The sequence below is a fragment of the Epinephelus fuscoguttatus genome, linkage group LG20, assembly GCF_011397635.1.
Source record: "Epinephelus fuscoguttatus linkage group LG20, E.fuscoguttatus.final_Chr_v1".
Taxonomy (NCBI): domain Eukaryota; kingdom Metazoa; phylum Chordata; class Actinopteri; order Perciformes; family Serranidae; genus Epinephelus; species Epinephelus fuscoguttatus.
In genome coordinates, this window is record NC_064771.1 from 19,291,065 (window position 1) to 19,310,342 (window position 19,278).

Here is a 19,278-nt window from a genome sequence, read left to right on the forward strand (position 1 = left end):
GGCGAAGCGCAGGTGCGCTGCGCCCCCGCCTCGCCCAGTCTGCGAAACTAGAGCCCAGAATCTCAAAAGGCGTAACCTTAGGACTAATGTGGATCAAGGCTTTCACTTTGCATCAATAATATTGGATCATTGATCACTGAATTGATATATCACTTCAGACTGATGGATCGTTACACACCTATAACAAATGGTATCAACCGAAAAATTGCCTCAACAGCTTATGAGACATAATTGAATTGAGCAAAGGAATAGCCATCATATACTTCTATCATATTGCCTTCATAAACTCTAAAAAGTCGAAAAAGGCACCTCACCAAACACAATGCTTATTACATATCTATGACGAGAGGAACTTGACGCACAGTGCTGTGGTATGTACTACTGACCTGCTAACTCCCATAAAGCCGCCCCTGAACCTTTAAATCTACACTGAATTTAACAGTGATCGTTTCTCTAAGGCATTAGATAGTTGCAACCCATATACAAGACTATAGTTGTTTTTCTGATTTTGTCTTTCTATTGTTTAAGGTGAATGGAGTGACTAAAAACTTACCTATTCACTTGAATGGAAGTCGTGTCTCTATTTATGAAAGAGGGTCTCGCACATTTGTCCGTGCTGATTTTGGCCTGACTGTTACATACGATGGATGGAGCAGAGTGTCCATCTCTGTACCTCCCAGTTACAGGTATCTAACATTAATGTGGACCATATTTGAATTCTTCAGCTACCTTTTGGAAAATTATTATTTTCACAAATATTTTCCACATGTAGCTCTAATCTACCAACACTTCTTTGACTGAATGTATTAACAAATTTCATCAATGCAGAGGAAAAACATGTGGCCTCTGTGGAAACTTCAATGGAAATCCAAATGATGAGTTCCACACCCCATCTGGAACGACAGTCACCACTCCAGATGAGTTTGGGACAGCTTGGAAAGTTGAAGGCGACTACACCTGCAGTGATGGGTGTGGGTCCTCTTGCCCACAATGCACCAATGACCTCCCTGCTAGAGCCCAATGTGACGTGATTCAGGCAGCTGATGGCCCCCTCAGCTTCTGCCATGAGCACGTGGAGCCAGCGCCATATTTCAGCGACTGTGTGTTTGATGTGTGTGTGACAGAAAACCAAGACCAAGATCTGTGTAGGGCCATTGAAGCATACACCAGTGCCTGTCAGTCTGCTAATGTTCGAATCTACCCTTGGAGACAGAACACCACCTGCAGTAAGTCAACCCATCAATGTGTTGTTTATTTACTGTACAAACAGCCTAGGAAACAATCAAAGACAAATTTTCTCAGTAACTTCATCAACTGCATTAATCTGAAGGTTTAGTTAACTGAATTAAGTCATAATTTTTAACCCTCTGACATCGATTATTTGTTTCCTCACTTATGAAGGACTTGACTGTCCAGCCAACAGTCATTATGAGCTGTGTGGTACCGACTGTGGTCACACTTGTGCCAGCTCCAATGATGCCACCTGTGAGCAGGGTTGCTCAGAGGGATGTTTCTGTGATGAAGGTTTTCTCAGGAGTGGAACAACATGTGTCCCTGAGGGAAGCTGTGGATGTCAATATGAGGGCTTCTACTACAATGTAAATCACATTCCTGTTGATACTCTCTAAACTTGCAATGAGCAACATTTCCATTGAAACACGTTATTTAATTTTTTCATGTTGCAGGCTGGTGAGTCCTTCTGGACTGAGGGTTGCTCCCAACATTGTGAGTGCCATGCTCCCAATGACCTGCGCTGTTCTGCTGCATCTTGCACTTCTTCACAAGAGTGCGCCATCAGAAACGGCCAGCTGGGTTGTTTTGATGATATGACCACCTGCACCGTGTGGGGAGACCCACACTACATCACCTTTGATCACAAGACCTACGACTTCCAAGGAACCTGCCGTTATGTTTTGGCCACACTTTGTAACGACACTGCTGGGCTCCATGGATTCTCAGTGGAGGCTAAGAATGAGCCCTGGAAAGGGCTGACAGTTTCAGTCACAGCTGAAGTTTTTGTCAATGTGTGGGGCTATCAAGTGCACATGTCGAGGGGAAGCCACGGTGTGGTGCAAGTGAGTTCAACAACTTTTCAACCCTTGCAGACATTCTTTTTGAAATTGAATCTGAACAGATGTCGTTTTCAAAAGCAACAGATAGTTGCACCAGAAATACAGTTCTATGATTGCTCATCAACCTCTGTTTTTCCAACGTTACAGGTGAATGGAGAAACTAAAAACCTGCCTGTTCTCTTGAATGGAACTCGTATTTCTATCTATGCAAGAGGATCTCACACTTATCTCAGTGCTGATTTTGGCCTGACTGTGAAGTACGATGGATCCTTTAAAGTCTCCATCTCTGTACCTTCAACTTACAGGTATCTGCCATGTTTGAATGCTTTTGTTTACATAGTAAAACATCTATATTGTCATATATTTGACACATGTAGCTTCAATCTATCAACATATTGTCATCAATGCAGAGGGAAAACATGTGGCCTCTGTGGAAACTTCAATGGAAATCCAAATGATGAGTTCCACACCCCATCTGGAACGACGGTCACCACTCCTGATGAGTTTGGGAAAGCTTGGAAAGTGGAAGGGGACTACACCTGCAGTGATGGGTGTGGCTCCTCCTGTCCACGATGCACCAATGAGCTACCTGCTAGAGCCCAGTGTGAGGTGATTCAGGCAGCTGACGGCCCCTTCAGCATCTGCCATAAGTATGTGGACCCAGCGCCATATTTCAAGAGCTGTGTGTTTGATGTGTGTGGCTGGACCTGATGCCCTGTGTGCGGACATTGAAACATACGTCAGTGACTGTCAGTCTGCAAATGTTCAAATCAGCCCTTGGAGACAGAACACCACCTGCAGTAAGTCAGCCTGTCATTTTCTCATTTAAAATCAACACAGAAACTAATACCAGCAATCTGAGTTTGTGTTTCATGAGCAACTGTCTACTCACAAATGTGGGTAATGGACTTGAGTTATTATAATCATCTAATAGTCACTGTTTCTTTCCTCACTAATGAAGGACTTGACTGTTCTGCCATTGCCAACAGTCATTATGAGCTGTGTGGTACCGACTGTGGTCACACCTGTGCCAGCTCCAATGATGCCACCTGTGAGCAGGGTTGCTCAGAGGGATGTTTCTGTGATGAAGGTTTTCTCAGGAGTGGAACAACATGTGTCCCTGAGGAAAGCTGTGGATGTCAATATGAGGGCTTCTACTACAATGTAAGTCACATTCCTTTTAATACTAAGGTTGCAATGAGCAACATTTCCATTGAAACATGTGCTTTACTCTTTTTCATGTTGCAGGCTGGTGAATCCTTCTGGACAGAAGGTTGCTCCCGACATTGTGAGTGCCATGCTCCCAATGACCTGCGCTGTTCTGCTGCGTCTTGCACTTCTTCACAAGAGTGCACCATCAGAAATGGCCAGCTGGGCTGTTTTGATGATATGACCACCTGCACCGTGTGGGGAGACCCGCACTACATCACCTTTGATCACAAGACCTTCGACTTCCAAGGAACCTGCCGTTATGTTTTGGCCACACTTTGTAACGACACTGCTGGGCTCCATGGATTCTCAGTGGAGGCTAAGAACGAGCCCTGGAAAGGGCTGACAGTTTCAGTCACAGCTGAAGTTTTTGTCAATGTGTGGGGCTATCAAGTGCACATGTGGAGGGGAAGCCACGGTGTGGTGCAAGTGAGTTCAACAACTTTTCAACCCTTGCAGACATTCTTTTTGAAATTGAATCTGAACAAATGTCGTTTTCAAAAGCAACAGATAGTTGCACCAGAAATACAGTTCTATGATTGCTCATCAACCTCTGTTTTTCCAACGTTACAGGTGAATGGAGAGACTAAAAACCTGCCTGTTCTCTTGAATGGAACTCGTATTTCTATCTATGCAAGAGGATCTCACACTTATCTCAGTGCTGATTTTGGCCTGACTGTGAAGTACGATGGATCCTTTAAAGTCTCCATCTCTGTACCTTCAACTTACAGGTACCTGCCATGTTTGAATGCTTTTGTTTACATAGTAAAACATCTATATTGTCATATATTTGACACATGTAGCTTCAATCTATCAACATATTGTCATCAATGCAGAGGAAAAACATGTGGCCTCTGTGGAAACTTCAATGGAAATCCAAATGATGAGTTCCACACCCCATCTGGAACGACGGTCACCACTCCAGATGAATTTGGGAAAGCTTGGAAAGTGGAAGGGGACTACTCCTGCAGTGATGGGTGTGGCTCCTCCTGTCCACGATGCACCAATGAGCTACCTGCTAGAGCCCAGTGTGAGGTGATTGAGGCAGCTGACGGCCCCTTCAGCATCTGCCATAAGTACGTGGACCCAGCGCCATATTTCAAGAGCTGTGTGTTTGATGTGTGTGTGGCTGGACCTGATGCCCTGTGTGCGGACATTGAAACATACGTCAGTGACTGTCAGTCTGCAAATGTTCAAATCAGCCCTTGGAGACAGAACACCACCTGCAGTAAGTCAACCTGTCATTTTCTCATTTAAAATCAACATAGAAACTAATACCAGCAATCTGAGTTTGTGTTTCATGAGCAACTGTCTACTCACAAATGTGGGTAATGGACTTGAGTTATTATAATCATCTAATAGTCACTGTTTCTTTCCTCACTTATGAAGGACTTGACTGTTCTGCCATTGCCAACAGTCATTATGAGCTGTGTGGTACCGACTGTGGTCACACCTGTGCCAGCTCCAATGATGCCACCTGTGAGCAGGGTTGCTCAGAGGGATGTTTCTGTGATGAAGGTTTTCTCAGGAGTGGAACAACATGTGTCCCTGAGGAAAGCTGTGGCTGTCAATATGAGGGCTTCTACTACAATGTAAGTCACATCCCAGTTAATGCTTTGCAAGGTATTTCACAATATTTCCATTTAAACATGTTCTTTAATTTTTTCATGTTACAGGCTGGTGAGTCCTTCTGGACAGAAGGTTGCTCCCGACATTGTGAGTGCCATGCTCCCAATGACCTGCGCTGTTCTGCTGCATCTTGCACTTCTTCACAAAAGTGCACCATCAGAAACGGCCAGCTGGGCTGTTTTGATGATATGACCACCTGCACCGTGTGGGGAGACCCGCACTACATCACCTTTGATCACAAGACCTTCGACTTCCAAGGAACCTGCCGTTATGTTTTGGCCACACTTTGTAACAACACTGCTGGGCTCCATGGATTCTCAGTGGAGGCTAAGAACGAGCCCTGGAAAGGGCTGACAGTTTCAGTCACAGCTGAAGTTTTTGTCAATGTGTGGGGCTATCAAGTGCACATGTCGAGGGGAAGCCACGGTGTGGTGCAAGTGAGTTCAACAACTTTTCAACCCTTGCAGACATTAGATGTCATTTTCAAAAGCCACCAGATAGTTGCACCAGAAATACAGTTCTATGATTGCTCATCAACCTCTGTTTTTCCAACGTTACAGGTGAATGGAGAAACTAAAAACCTGCCTGTTCTCTTGAATGGAACTCGTATTTCTATCTATGCAAGAGGATCTCACACTTATCTCAGTGCTGATTTTGGCCTGACTGTGAAGTCGATGGATCCTTTAAAGTCTCCATCTCTGTACCTTCAACTTACAGGTACCTGCCATGTTTGAATGCTTTTGTTTACATAGTAAAACATCTATATTGTCATATATTTGACACATGTAGCTTCAATCTATCAACATATTGTCATCAATGCAGAGGAAAAACATGTGGCCTCTGCGGAAACTTCAATGGAAATCCAAATGATGAGTTCCACACCCCATCTGGAACGACGGTCACCACTCCAGATGAATTTGGGAAAGCTTGGAAAGTGGAAGGGGACTACACCTGCAGTGATGGGTGTGGCTCCTCCTGTCCACAATGCACCAATGAGCTACCTGCTAGAGCCCAGTGTGAGGTGATTCAGGCAGCTGACGGCCCCTTCAGCATCTGCCATAAGTATGTGGACCCAGCGCCATATTTCAAGAGCTGTGTGTTTGATGTGTGTGTGGCTGGACCTGATGCCCTGTGTGCGGACATTGAAACATACGTCAGTGACTGTCAGTCTGCAAATGTTCAAATCAGCCCTTGGAGACAGAACACCACCTGCAGTAAGTCAGCCTGTCATTTTCTCATTTAAAATCAACATAGAAACTAATACCAGCAATCTGAGTTTGTGTTTCATGAGCAACTGTCTACTCACAAATGTGGGTAATGGACTTGAGTTATTATAATCATCTAATAGTCACTGTTTCTTTCCTCACTTATGAAGGACTTGACTGTTCTGCCATTGCCAACAGTCATTATGAGCTGTGTGGTACCGACTGTGGTCACACCTGTGCCAGCTCCAATGATGCCACCTGTGAGCAGGGTTGCTCTGAGGGATGTTTCTGTGATGAAGGTTTTCTCAGGAGTGGAACAACATGTGTCCCTGAGGAAAGCTGTGGCTGTCAATATGAGGGCTTCTACTACAATGTAAGTCATATCCCAGTTTTAATGCTAAAGGTATTTCACAATATTTCCATTTAAACATGTGCTTTACTCTTTTCATGTTGCAGGCTGGTGAGTCCTTCTGGACAGAAGGTTGCTCCCAACGATGTAAATGCCATGCTCCCAATGACCTGCGCTGTTCTGCTGCATCTTGCACTTCTTCACAAAGTGCACCATCAGAAACGGCCAGCTGGGCTGTTTTGATGATATGACCACCTGCACCGTGTGGGAGACCCGCACACGTCACCTTTGATCACAAGACCTTCGACTTCCAAGGAACCTGCCGTTATGTTTTGGCCACACTTTGTAACAACACTGCTGGGCTCCATGGATTCTCAGTGGAGGCTAAGAACGAGCCCTGGAAAGGGCTGACAGTTTCAGTCACAGCTGAAGTTTTTGTCAATGTGTGGGGCTATCAAGTGCACATGTCGAGGGGAAGCCACGGTGTGGTGCAAGTGAGTTCAACAACTTTTCAACCCTTGCAGACATTAGATGTCATTTTCAAAAGCCACCAGATAGTTGCACCAGAAATACAGTTCTATGATTGCTCATCAACCTCTGTTTTTCCAACGTTACAGGTGAATGGAGAAACTAAAAACCTGCCTGTTCTCTTGAATGGAACTCGTATTTCTATCTATGCAAGAGGATCTCACACTTATCTCAGTGCTGATTTTGGCCTGACTGAAGTACGATGGATCCTTTAAAGTCTCCATCTCTGTACCTTCAACTTACAGGTACCTGCCATGTTTGAATGCTTTTGTTTACATAGTAAAACATCTATATTGTCATATATTTGACACATGTAGCTTCAATCTATCAACATATTGTCATCAATGCAGAGGAAAAACATGTGGCCTCTGCGGAAACTTCAATGGAAATCCAAATGATGAGTTCCACACCCCATCTGGAACGACGGTCACCACTCCAGATGAATTTGGGAAAGCTTGGAAAGTGGAAGGGGACTACACCTGCAGTGATGGGTGTGGCTCCTCCTGTCCACAATGCACCAATGAGCTACCTGCTAGAGCCCAGTGTGAGGTGATTCAGGCAGCTGACGGCCCCTTCAGCATCTGCCATAAGTATGTGGACCCAGCGCCATATTTCAAGAGCTGTGTGTTTGATGTGTGTGGCTGGACCTGATGCCCTGTGTGCGGACATTGAAACATACGTCAGTGACTGTCAGTCTGCAAATGTTCAAATCAGCCCTTGGAGACAGAACACCACCTGCAGTAAGTCAGCCTGTCATTTTCTCATTTAAAATCAACATAGAAACTAATACCAGCAATCTGAGTTTGTGTTTCATGAGCAACTGTCTACTCACAAATGTGGGTAATGGACTTGAGTTATTATAATCATCTAATAGTCACTGTTTCTTTCCTCACTTATGAAGGACTTGACTGTTCTGCCATTGCCAACAGTCATTATGAGCTGTGTGGTACCGACTGTGGTCACACCTGTGCCAGCTCCAATGATGCCACCTGTGAGCAGGGTTGCTCAGAGGGATGTTTCTGTGATGAAGGTTTTCTCAGGAGTGGAACAACATGTGTCCCTGAGGAAAGCTGTGGATGTCAATATGAGGGCTTCTACTACAATGTAAGTCATATCCCAGTTAATGCTTTGCAAGGTATTTCACAATATTTCCATTTAAACATGTTCTTTAATTTTTTCATGTTGCAGGCTGGTGAGTCCTTCTGGACAGAAGGTTGCTCCCAACGATGTAAATGCCATGCTCCCAATGACCTGCGCTGTTCTGCTGCATCTTGCACTTCTTCACAAAAGTGCACCATCAGAAACGGCCAGCTGGGCTGTTTTGATGATATGACCACCTGCACCGTGTGGGGAGACCCACACTACATCACCTTTGATCACAAGACCGCCGACTTCCAGGGAACCTGCCGTTATGTTTTGGCCACACTTTGTAACAACACTGCTGGGCTCCATGGATTCTCAGTGGAGGCTAAGAACGAGCCCTGGAAAGGGCTGACAGTTTCAGTCACAGCTGAAGTTTTTGTCAATGTGTGGGGCTATCAAGTGCACATGTCGAGGGGAAGCCACGGTGTGGTGCAAGTGAGTTCAACAACTTTTCAACCCTTGCAGACATTCTTTTTGAAATTGAATCTGAACAAATGTCGTTTTCAAAAGCAACAGATAGTTGCACCAGAAATACAGTTCTATGATTGCTCATCAACCTCTGTTTTTCCAACGTTACAGGTGAATGGAGAAACTAAAAACCTGCCTGTTCTCTTGAATGGAACTCGTATTTCTATCTATGCAAGAGGATCTCACACTTATCTCAGTGCTGATTTTGGCCTGACTGAAGTACGATGGATCCTTTAAAGTCTCCATCTCTGTACCTTCAACTTACAGGTACCTGCCATGTTTGAATGCTTTTGTTTACATAGTAAAACATCTATATTGTCATATATTTGACACATGTAGCTTCAATCTATAAACATATTGTCATCAATGCAGAGGAAAAACATGTGGCCTCTGTGGAAACTTCAATGGAAATCCAAATGATGAGTTTCACACCCGATCTGGAACGACGGTCACCACTCCAGATGAATTTGGGAAAGCTTGGAAAGTGGAAGGGGACTACACCTGCAGTGATGGGTGTGGCTCCTCCTGTCCACGATGCACCAATGAGCTACCTGCTAGAGCCCAGTGTGAGGTGATTCAGGCAGCTGACGGCCCCTTCAGCATCTGCCATAAGTATGTGGACCCAGCGCCATATTTCAAGAGCTGTGTGTTTGATGTGTGTGTGGCTGGACCTGATGCCCTGTGTGCGGACATTGAAACATACGTCAGTGACTGTCAGTCTGCAAATGTTCAAATCAGCCCTTGGAGACAGAACACCACCTGCAGTAAGTCAGCCTGTCATTTTCTCATTTAAAATCAACATAGAAACTAATACCAGCAATCTGAGTTTGTGTTTCATGAGCAACTGTCTACTCACAAATGTGGGTAATGGACTTGAGTTATTATAATCATCTAATAGTCACTGTTTCTTTCCTCACTTATGAAGGACTTGACTGTTCTGCCATTGCCAACAGTCATTATGAGCTGTGTGGTACCGACTGTGGTCACACCTGTGCCAGCTCCAATGATGCCACCTGTGAGCAGGGTTGCTCTGAGGGATGTTTCTGTGATGAAAGTTTTCTCAGGAGTGGAACAACATGTGTCCCTGAGGAAAGCTGTGGCTGTCAATATGAGGGCTTCTACTACAATGTAAGTCACATCCCAGTTAATGCTTTGCAAGGTATTTCACAATATTTCCATTTAAACATGTTCTTTAATTTTTTCATGTTACAGGCTGGTGAGTCCTTCTGGACAGAGGGTTGCTCCCAACGATGTAAATGCCATGCTGCCAATGACCTGCGCTGTTCTGCTGCATCTTGCACTTCTTCACAAGAGTGCACCATCAGAAACGGCCAGCTGGGCTGTTTTGATGATATGACCACCTGCACCGTGTGGGGAGACCCACACTACATCACCTATGACGGAGCACTGGCTCATTTCCAGGGCACATGCTCTTACATCATTACTGAGAGTGTGAGCCACGGCACCAATGAAACACAGTTTCATGTAATAGCCACTAATAATCACCGTGGCAACAACCGTGTGTCTTTTGTGTCAGCAGTGGATATATACCTCACAAATCATCCAGAGAGTGTGTATATCAGGATTGGACCCAACAAAGGAGTAAAGGTAAACTTTAATTTACTTTCAGATGACAATTATTCTACATGTGTATGGTGTAAACACAGGTAACAACATATGCCTCTTGTCTGCCTCTCACTAATCTCCCTACAGATAAATGGAATTGAAATGCCTCTTCCCATCACAATAGGAACCATAGCTCAGGTAGAAAGGCAGGAAAACTACATAATAGTCAATGCCATTGACTTAATAGTCCAGTTTGACGGCCGGAATACTCTACTGATCAGAGTGGGCCAACATCGTCAAAACAGAGTCAGAGGGATGTGTGGAAACTTCAACAGTGATCCTGCAGATGACAAAGTCTTGCCCAATGGTACACTGGCCCAAAATGACAACCACTTTGGACACAGCTGGAAGTCACAAACAGGCCAACCAGGGTGAGCTGCTGTACATCTTTCACTTCATAAAAGAAGATCTAGTTGCATTTCGCTTGACCACCACACATTTTTAATACACCTTGTATTTCATAAAGATGGTGCAATACATTTGCAGTTGTCACAAGTCCCCGTCACAACAGTGCATATATCACAGAAAAATATACATAGTCAGCCCAAGTATTAAACGTCTTACATCTTTTCCAGATGTGGATCCACGGATGAAGACGGTAGTGATGGATTGAATGACTGTCCCTTTAGGGAAGAATACTCTGAACTCTGTAGTGTCATCACCAACAGCAGTGGCGCATTCAGTGCCTGTCACCTGCACTCTGACCCCCAGCCATTTTTCACCTCCTGTGTCTACGATCTCTGCCAGTACACTCCAGCCAATGGCATGGTGTGTTCTGCAGTCTCAGCCTATGAGAGAACCTGCACCGTGTTGGGGTTGAACATCCCTGAATGGCGCTCTGCTTTGCAGTGTGGTAAGTTTGCATTGAGCAAATGGACAGCCAAAGTAATGAATGAGAAAATAAATCCTTAGTTTACCAGAGCTTGCCATTTGTCCTACTTGTGGACAAAGGTATTTTTTCTTACTCACTTTCAGTTCATCACTCCTTATCTCATTCTTCCCCCACTATGTCCATAGCGGAGTCAGACCCCTGTGAACAGCTGGACTGCACGGAGCATGAGTGGTGTGGTCAGAAGAATGGTGTGTACGGCTGCTTCTGCGATGAACAACATCGAGCCCACAATGGGAGCTACGGTGAGGGCAACTCTTCTTAAAACACTGCCTTATTTTTACTTAGCATTAACCAAACGCAGAGCAACGTTAGCATTTATTTGTAATCATATTTCATGAAATTTGATGAATGTACCAGTAAGTCAGTAATATTCACACTCTTTTCGCTCTGGTTTTGGTCTCCACCAACTGCTGCCGGAAATATTTTTGTTCTGTAGCTGCTAATTGCTCCACTCTCTTTACCAGCACATTGGATTATTATAGATCTGTTGCTCATTAACAGGTAGAATTTATTTAAGACTCCCAAGGTGCATTTCAGTGTAAAATATCCAATCACTCAGACTAATATTCTTTTTGTGTGCTGCTGGAGGGGGTTCAAAGTTAAATATTGAATTCACTTTTAAATTCCAGCTCCCCTAACTGGCTTCTACAATGGGGACCAAGGCTCATGGCCACTGTGGTAATTTCAGCCACCCAGCATGCGGAAATGACAAGCATGATTTCGAAGAAACAATCTTAAAGTCAACTAAACTGGTGGTCAAATATAAACCTGTAGGATTGTTACAATATCTGTGTCAAACACTGAGTAACATCCCACTTCACAACTATATTCTCTGTGGGTTTGTCACGATGAACAAGGCCTTTCAAATTACATATGCTATAGTCATTTGATCAATTAGTAATATAAAAATATTGGTTAGTACAGCGTTATCATGAGCTATGCTTAAACTGAAGAAATATATTTTTATTTCTTTCTCTCTTTCAAAGACTTGTCCATCACTTGTGGCCGTAGCTCAGGCATCATTTCTCTGTCGCGCTGCCAGCTATTTGAAGCTGGCTTCCAATCCAACGCCCTCCATCTCCGAGATGAGTCGTGCAGAGGGTACCTTCAAGACGGACGACTGGTGTTCACCTTTAACAATGATGACGAGCTGTGTGGGACAGTTTTCAAGGTAGAGTCCATGGACTAATTTTTGATGTAAATGTCCATAAGACATTTGACAACTACATGCTTATACCATTTTGTCATTTAAATTTTTAGAACAACAGAACCCATTACATCTATGAGAACACCATCCTTGGCCGCACGGACCCTCATCAAGGCCTAATCAGCCGCCGGACAAGCATTGATCTGCGTTTCTGCTGTGAATACCCTCTGACCCAGGCCCTCTCTATGGTTGTGGGCATCAACCCTGTAGAGAGGTGACAACACCATCTCCCCTACATGCTTTATTTGATTGATTCAATTCTTAGGTGTTGCTAACTAAATATAAATGGCCAGTCCTTTTTATTGTGGACATCAGTCCATAGTGGCATATGTGATGCTAGTAGGGTTTCAATATTTATGTATTCCAGTAACTGTTCTGGGTACTGGGTACTACAGCAGAAGTGTTCTATGATGACAGTGGCAATGAGAAAGATTGAAAATAACTGCCCATGGCTGTTGAAAATTTTGTGAAACTTCCCACCACCAGTATTCTGCACCTTCACTAAAGCCCTGTTTCCACCAAAAACTTTTGGTATACTTTAGAAACAAAAGTAACCTCTACAGACATGTATCTAGATCCTGGACTAGTTTAGTGCTTCCACATACGTGAGAGGAGTTGCCCGCCAACTTTTGCTGTATTCCCTCTTTGTTGGTGATGCAGAGGGAAGCCCCTCTTGATAGGGTGTTTAAAAATAGTGAGTTTGTGCACTGACTCCTTTTCAGGCAAAAGCAAGGTTTTAGTGTTGCCCAGAGAGCTTCGAAGTAACAACTGTCAGTGACTTGTTCCCTCGCACGTGCAGTCACACTGTGTGTTTTGTTTTTTTCTCGTAGAATTGTGAGGAAGAAGCATTCATCTGGCTCAGGTCTTTATCATATGAGAATGATCCCCTACCAGGACGCTGACTTCCGCTTCCCCCTGATCAGTAACAAAAACATCCAAATGGAAACTGACCAGAGATTATACGTCGAGGTGCGGACAGAGGGAGTCGATGGAAGGCTGTTCGCCACCGTTCTGGACTCTTGTTGGGCCACGCCCGTCAACCTTGCCAGCTACCCTGTCCGCTGGGATCTCATTAGTGCAGAGTAAAGGAGCTATTGCAATTTGATGTTGTCTTATCACACTGATCACTGGTTCTTGATTGCCAGTGTCTGGAAAAAAAAAATAATTATCTTTTCACTCTTTCCACCCATTCCCTTTTTACCAACTTATCCCTGTTCACATTAAACTTCTACTTTCCCCTTCTTCCAGGTGTCCTAATCCAGCAGATGACACAGTAGAGCTGATTCAGAGCGGCATCTCCAATGTGGCGCGATTCTCCTTCAGAATGTTCAAATTTGACAACTTTCCATCAACCTACCTGCATTGCCAGGTCCACCTGTGTCCTCTAAGTAACAACAACAACAACAACAACTGCACAGCTGTAAGTTCTTCTGTGTTACTGTGTGTTTTTTAAATGAGTTCAGGTAGATTATTAACAGGCGCATCAACAGAAGCCTCTAATGTTGTTTTCCTGCAGCACTGCGACCCAAATAACCACAGGCAAGTTAAGAGGGACATATCCTACCATGCCACTACAGACATCTCACTAGGACCGCTAACCCTGGCGCAGCACCAGAAGGGTAAAGCTATCTTATCTTTTCAGAACTTTCATAGTCTTGTAGATGACACAGAGTTCAATCAATACATTTTATGTAACTCTGACTTTGGTTCTTCTCCTGCAGTCAGAATGGTGAAATAGAGCAGTGCTTCAGGCCAGCTGACCTCACTGGCGACTCTGCTAATCTGCTTGCTGGCTGCCAAAACTCTGGTATGGGGTGATCAAAGATCATCCATATTTTACAATCACTCCACAAGCATTCACTCTTGGATTGTGTTTCTTATCCTTGTCCTACATTTGTGTTTTGTATTTGTGGTAAGTTAAGGAGTAGAAGTAATTATTACTTCACAACAGTGGGGGGTGTCAATGTGCACTGTACTAAGGTTGAAGTCACTTTCCCTTTGGTTGTATTTACTGTGTAAGATGTTTATTGTTTGTATTCTTAGTTTCTTTGTGGTGGTTCTTATCATAATATCTAAACAGAGCAATCAATATGTTTTATGAAGGTTAAAATTATAAATAAAGTATATTTATGCACGGAGTATGGATCTCATTTGTTGCCTAGGAAGTTTATCCTTTTCTGTTGTATACAGTAGAAGGTTCTGTAGTTGTTGCAAGCTGCCAGAATCATTTTATAATTTAATCAACAGTAATCAGGTTGTGGCTATTAACCTGCATGGCACTGCAGTGTAAAACAAATTACTATTGCAAAGAACTTAAGCCAATTCAAGATATCAAACTGAACATCAACCATGGGTCCTATTTAAACAATTTATGGTGCATAGTCCAAAGTGCATGATGCAAGTGTTCAACCAAGGGCTGGGCAATATGGCTTCAAAATAATATTGTGATATTTATAGGCTATATCACAATAGACAATAAATATCTCAATATTCTGAAATCTCCGCCAAACTTCTGTAGATAACTAAAATACTAATTTGTTTAATTAATGGATAAAACAGCAAAATGATCATCTGGATAAATAAAATAGTTTGAGAGTATATTAAAAACATATGTACATTAAAAATATACGTACAGGATAATAAATAGTGAATAGCAGTAGACAGGATTTTCAGTCTATGCAGTGTCAGTGAGCAGTGATACAGTAAAAGTCCATGCTGTGTATGAGTCCTCATGATGTGGATGACTGCAGAGTGTTTAGAATCTAACAGCTTGGGGGAAAAAGCTGTTGCAGAATTCTGTGGGACATGTTCACACGGCAGGGGGAGAACAGACTGTGTGAGGAGTTGGAGGGGTCTTTAGCAATTGCAGAGGCTCTGCGTGTGCACCAACTCCCGAATACATCTTGGATGGAGGAAAGAATGACCCCAGTGATCCTCTTCGCAGTTCTAACAATTCGTTACAGGGTCTTCCGTTGTTTCAATACTATACTGTGATCCGGCTGGTAAGGACACTTTCCACAGTGCCTCTGTAGAACGTGCGGAGGACAGGCGGGGGGGTAAGCTGGCTCTCTTTAGTCTTTGAAGGAAGTGGAGGCGTTGCTAAGCTTTTCTGGCCATACAGTTTGTAATAAGACACCAGCTGAGGTTGTCAGTGGTATTCATACCCATAGAACTTAGTGCTCCTGGCCCTCTCCCGTGTGGAACTGTTTTTGGACCATGGAGAGTAATCTTACGCTGTCCTCCTGAAGTAAGGCCCACCACTGTTGTATCACCAACCAATTTAATTACACACTTGGAGTTTGTTTTGGCACACGGCACACATACCAGAAGTTAATATATCCATATATATATCCAGTTAATATATTAATATTAATAATTACATTTGTACTCCATGGTCACAAAATGCAACCAATAGTAGTGATAATTAAACAGCACATAATCTGGGCACAATGTAAGGCGCAAAGGTTTAAGTGGTTGTGTTAAGTCCCTTAATTAATCATAGATGTATTTTGGAGCATAACATTAATTCAACTAATCAGAGCGTCATCTGCCATTCACTTTATAAGCCAGGGGTACATGCACCTGGCGCACTGCTATTTATATGGCGGATTACGCAAATTGGAGAAAAGTTTTCTGCCTAAAGAAATGCAAAAAGAGCAGTAATGTCACTACAACAAATAATGTCTGACATTTAAGCAGCAAAATTAAAAACTAATCAAACAAATCTCAACTTTTAGCTTCTGAAATAATAATGAAGTTGCACTGCTCCTTGTGTGTAAATGCACAAAGCATCTTTCTTTATGTCGAGTCTACTGTGGAGCAGCAGGGAACAGCAACTCTGCTCTGAACTCTGTTATTTTCATATTTCAACTGGAAACTGCTTATAATGATCATGGTTACAGGGGTCAACTGATTATATTGCTTATATTGACCTTCATTTGAAACGGTCAGTAGAATTTAATAAATTGTGAAGCCGTCCATTTCATTACTTTTATCCATTTTATAAACATACAAATGTCAATTGCAAAGTATCTGCATGAGATGAAAGAAAAAGACAAAAACAATCAGCCGCTTATAGTGATCAATTTGACCCAGATAGATGTGGTTTCCACTGCAATATTTTCTGTATTCATGACACCCACCCGCAACCAACTGTGCCTACCCCAACTTTTTGTCTCTTTTTTTTTTTTTTTTTTTTTTTTAAACTAAAATACTGTTGACTCATTATTATCAGATCAAAGTATCAGATGTCCCTGTTGATGCAGGGCGAAGTCGGAAATAGTCTTGTCTCAGTGCTGTGAATCAATGAACACATCAGTTACTCATCTATTAAAGCTATAGTGCATAACTTCTACAGGTCCGTAAATCTCCGTTTCACCCAAGCCACTACTAGAGGAGATGACACAATGCTAATTAAGCCGATCGGCTCCTCTAACATCTCGCAGTATTTTTCAATATATATCATTTTTAAGATGCGTGTAGGAAGAGCGGAGAGGTAGAGTGCAGGTAGAAAGAGAAAGCAACATGGTGGAGAATCGGCCGAGACACGGTTCAGAAGTGGATCCTACCACAAAGGCAAGTGTTACTCTGTGTACGTTGTGTGGCAACTGGTGAGTGTTACTCTGTGTACATGGAAGTGCCGCCGGCTTATTAGTTGTAATAACGCATTATCCGCTGGGAGGCGACAGAAGTTACGCACTACAGCTTTAAAATCACTGATCCTAATCATCCTAAAACCAAGGTTTGCTAAAATATTCGCCTTGTTTTCTGATTTTGAACCTGAATCTCTGCACCAGTTTGTCATTTTTTTTATGGGATAACACTGAGTATTGCTTATGGGAGCAATGAAATGTGTGAAACAAAATGACCTTTTTTTTTTTTTTTTAATCTTTCGGGACATAAATGGTGTCTTTGAGAACAAGACAACGCTTGGCTTTTGACAACCCTGTAAAGGCCATAAGACCTTCTCTTTTATCTGCTACAGTTGGTTTTCTATTTTTCTTAGTGCGTGACAAAAAACTATTTGTTGCTGGAAATTCAGGTCATCTCAAGTTAGTCTTTACTGCTCCACAAAAGATAATTTTGTTTGATCCCGTAACTCAAAACCATTACTACTACTACTACAACTACTACTACTACTATACATCAAACATCTTACAACGTCTTCTTCAGTATCTGATTGTAAAAAGTGTAAATGTATAACAACAATAAAAACATTCACCAAACTATAAAACATCTAAGGTGCCACAACCACAGAAAGCAAACAATGTGATATAATAAAAATAAGTCACTCTTACACAAGATGCCAAAGTGAATGACAACCGCATAGTACCACGGTGCATCATCACAGTACAAGTGAGCCATATTATCTAATTCTAACAGTTGTTTGCCAGTTTAATAAGATTGGTTTCCCTATGAGGGAAAAAACACATCTTCAGGAATGAATTTCATTCTCTTTTTCTTTTTTTGTTAAATTGCACACAGAACATGTGCAGCTGACCCAAAGTAAATTTTTTTGGCCATTAGATACTCCAAAAATTTCCTGGATATTCTTGATATCAATATTATGACTGCATGACTTTTAGGCTGGCTTTTGGGCTGGGTTATGGATAACGTTTTGTTTATGACTACAGTCTAACTGTAAAGATGTTAAGACTTTGGGTGCCCTGATCAAATTTTTGTGGCATTGACCTGAGTCATTTAAAATACAGTATGTGCTGAAACCAAGTCTGACCTGATACTTACATTTACCTAAATTTGATTAAGTATGTGTCAAATTAAACAGACAGATGCAGCCTTCTGTGATGTTTAAATCAGACACCAGACACTTGTTTCACTCCAAAGTCATCAAAATCTGGCGCTTGGGCAGTGACTTGCGGCGTCAGAAACCAACAAAAAAAGGCATCCTTTAACATCAACATGATATGCAGCCAGTTGCAGTTATAGTTAAACAGGGCCCACCAGCATCAGGGGGAAAAGCAGCAGGACAAGGATGAAAGTTAAGGCAGCAAATTATGTCCTAATGGGGCAGGTGTGTCCAACGACTTTCACCCGAGAGAGCGGTGTTGGCATCCTGTAAGATTCTAAAGCCAAACGCTGTTTTTTTTCTCCCTAAATCTTTTGGTGACTAACCGCTTTTATTGCCCAGACCCAACCATGTGCATTTGTTGTTGGAGGAAAAAAACAGCAATTTACGGTGTTGTACCGACATAGTGCATTTATTTTGAAGGAGACTGTATGTAAACTTTAAATTTCCTGTAAAAACAGAAATGTATTTTGAAAGAAGACAATGCATGTAACAGGCAGAACTTGACACAGTGTCCAAGTATGTCAACAACCAATGCACCCAGGGGTCAAAGTGAGAATATGTTAGTTTGAAACAGGTAAACCTTAAACAAGCCTGTATTTAGGTTTTGTGATTGTGGTATAGTAATGCAATTTAACTGCAATAACATGCAAAGCGAGTTGAACTTTGTTAAAAACAAAGGCTGACATCACGCCCACTCTACTGGCTACTGGTCTACATTTCACCAGCTTGATTGATCTTGCAACACTGAGAAACAGAATGTGCAATTTGCTATAAAACCCACAAGGAAGAAAAATTTGACCTCTAGTTTCACCTCTGAAAGTGGGTATTTCCCATCACTAACATTTGGAAAATATTTTACTGTCAGCAGTAAATCATTGGACAGAGTGCAATATATCCAATATCTCTGGCTGTAAAAGGTACTACATGGCTATTAACCACAATAGTGACTGACGTCATTCTATTACACATTAAACTGGCATAGGGAGAACAACCTTTTTGACAATAACAGGTTCAATCATTTGGTAGAGTATTAGATTACATCCTCTTATGTCTATGCTGAACATTGTTTAATATTTTTCACTATTATTAAAGCACAACAGAAAAGTTTGGTTAATTAGATACAAGAGAACAAGTTGATTTT

At 42.5% G+C, this 19,278-nt stretch overlaps 1 protein-coding gene and 1 pseudogene across 1 annotated transcript in view; both read left to right on the top strand.

Annotated features, from left to right (window-relative positions):
- Window positions 1-6,707, top strand: part of LOC125881271 (IgGFc-binding protein-like) — a 40,100-nt gene extending 33,393 nt beyond the window's left edge. Inside the window, 17 exon segments of the mRNA XM_049564360.1 lie at window positions 529-686; window positions 829-1,226; window positions 1,402-1,598; window positions 1,686-2,075; window positions 2,220-2,377; window positions 2,483-2,770; window positions 2,772-2,876; window positions 3,062-3,236; window positions 3,321-3,710; window positions 3,855-4,012; window positions 4,118-4,357; window positions 4,699-4,873; window positions 4,958-5,347; window positions 5,471-5,610; window positions 5,733-6,124; window positions 6,314-6,488; window positions 6,572-6,707. Of these exon segments, the coding sequence (XP_049420317.1) occupies window positions 529-686; window positions 829-1,226; window positions 1,402-1,598; window positions 1,686-2,075; window positions 2,220-2,377; window positions 2,483-2,770; window positions 2,772-2,876; window positions 3,062-3,236; window positions 3,321-3,710; window positions 3,855-4,012; window positions 4,118-4,357; window positions 4,699-4,873; window positions 4,958-5,347; window positions 5,471-5,610; window positions 5,733-6,124; window positions 6,314-6,488; window positions 6,572-6,707 (4,065 nt within the window).
- Window positions 6,708-6,928: 221 nt separating this feature from the next.
- On the top strand, window positions 6,929-14,457 carry LOC125881272 (IgGFc-binding protein-like; annotated as a pseudogene).
- Window positions 14,458-19,278: the final 4,821 nt, after the last annotated feature.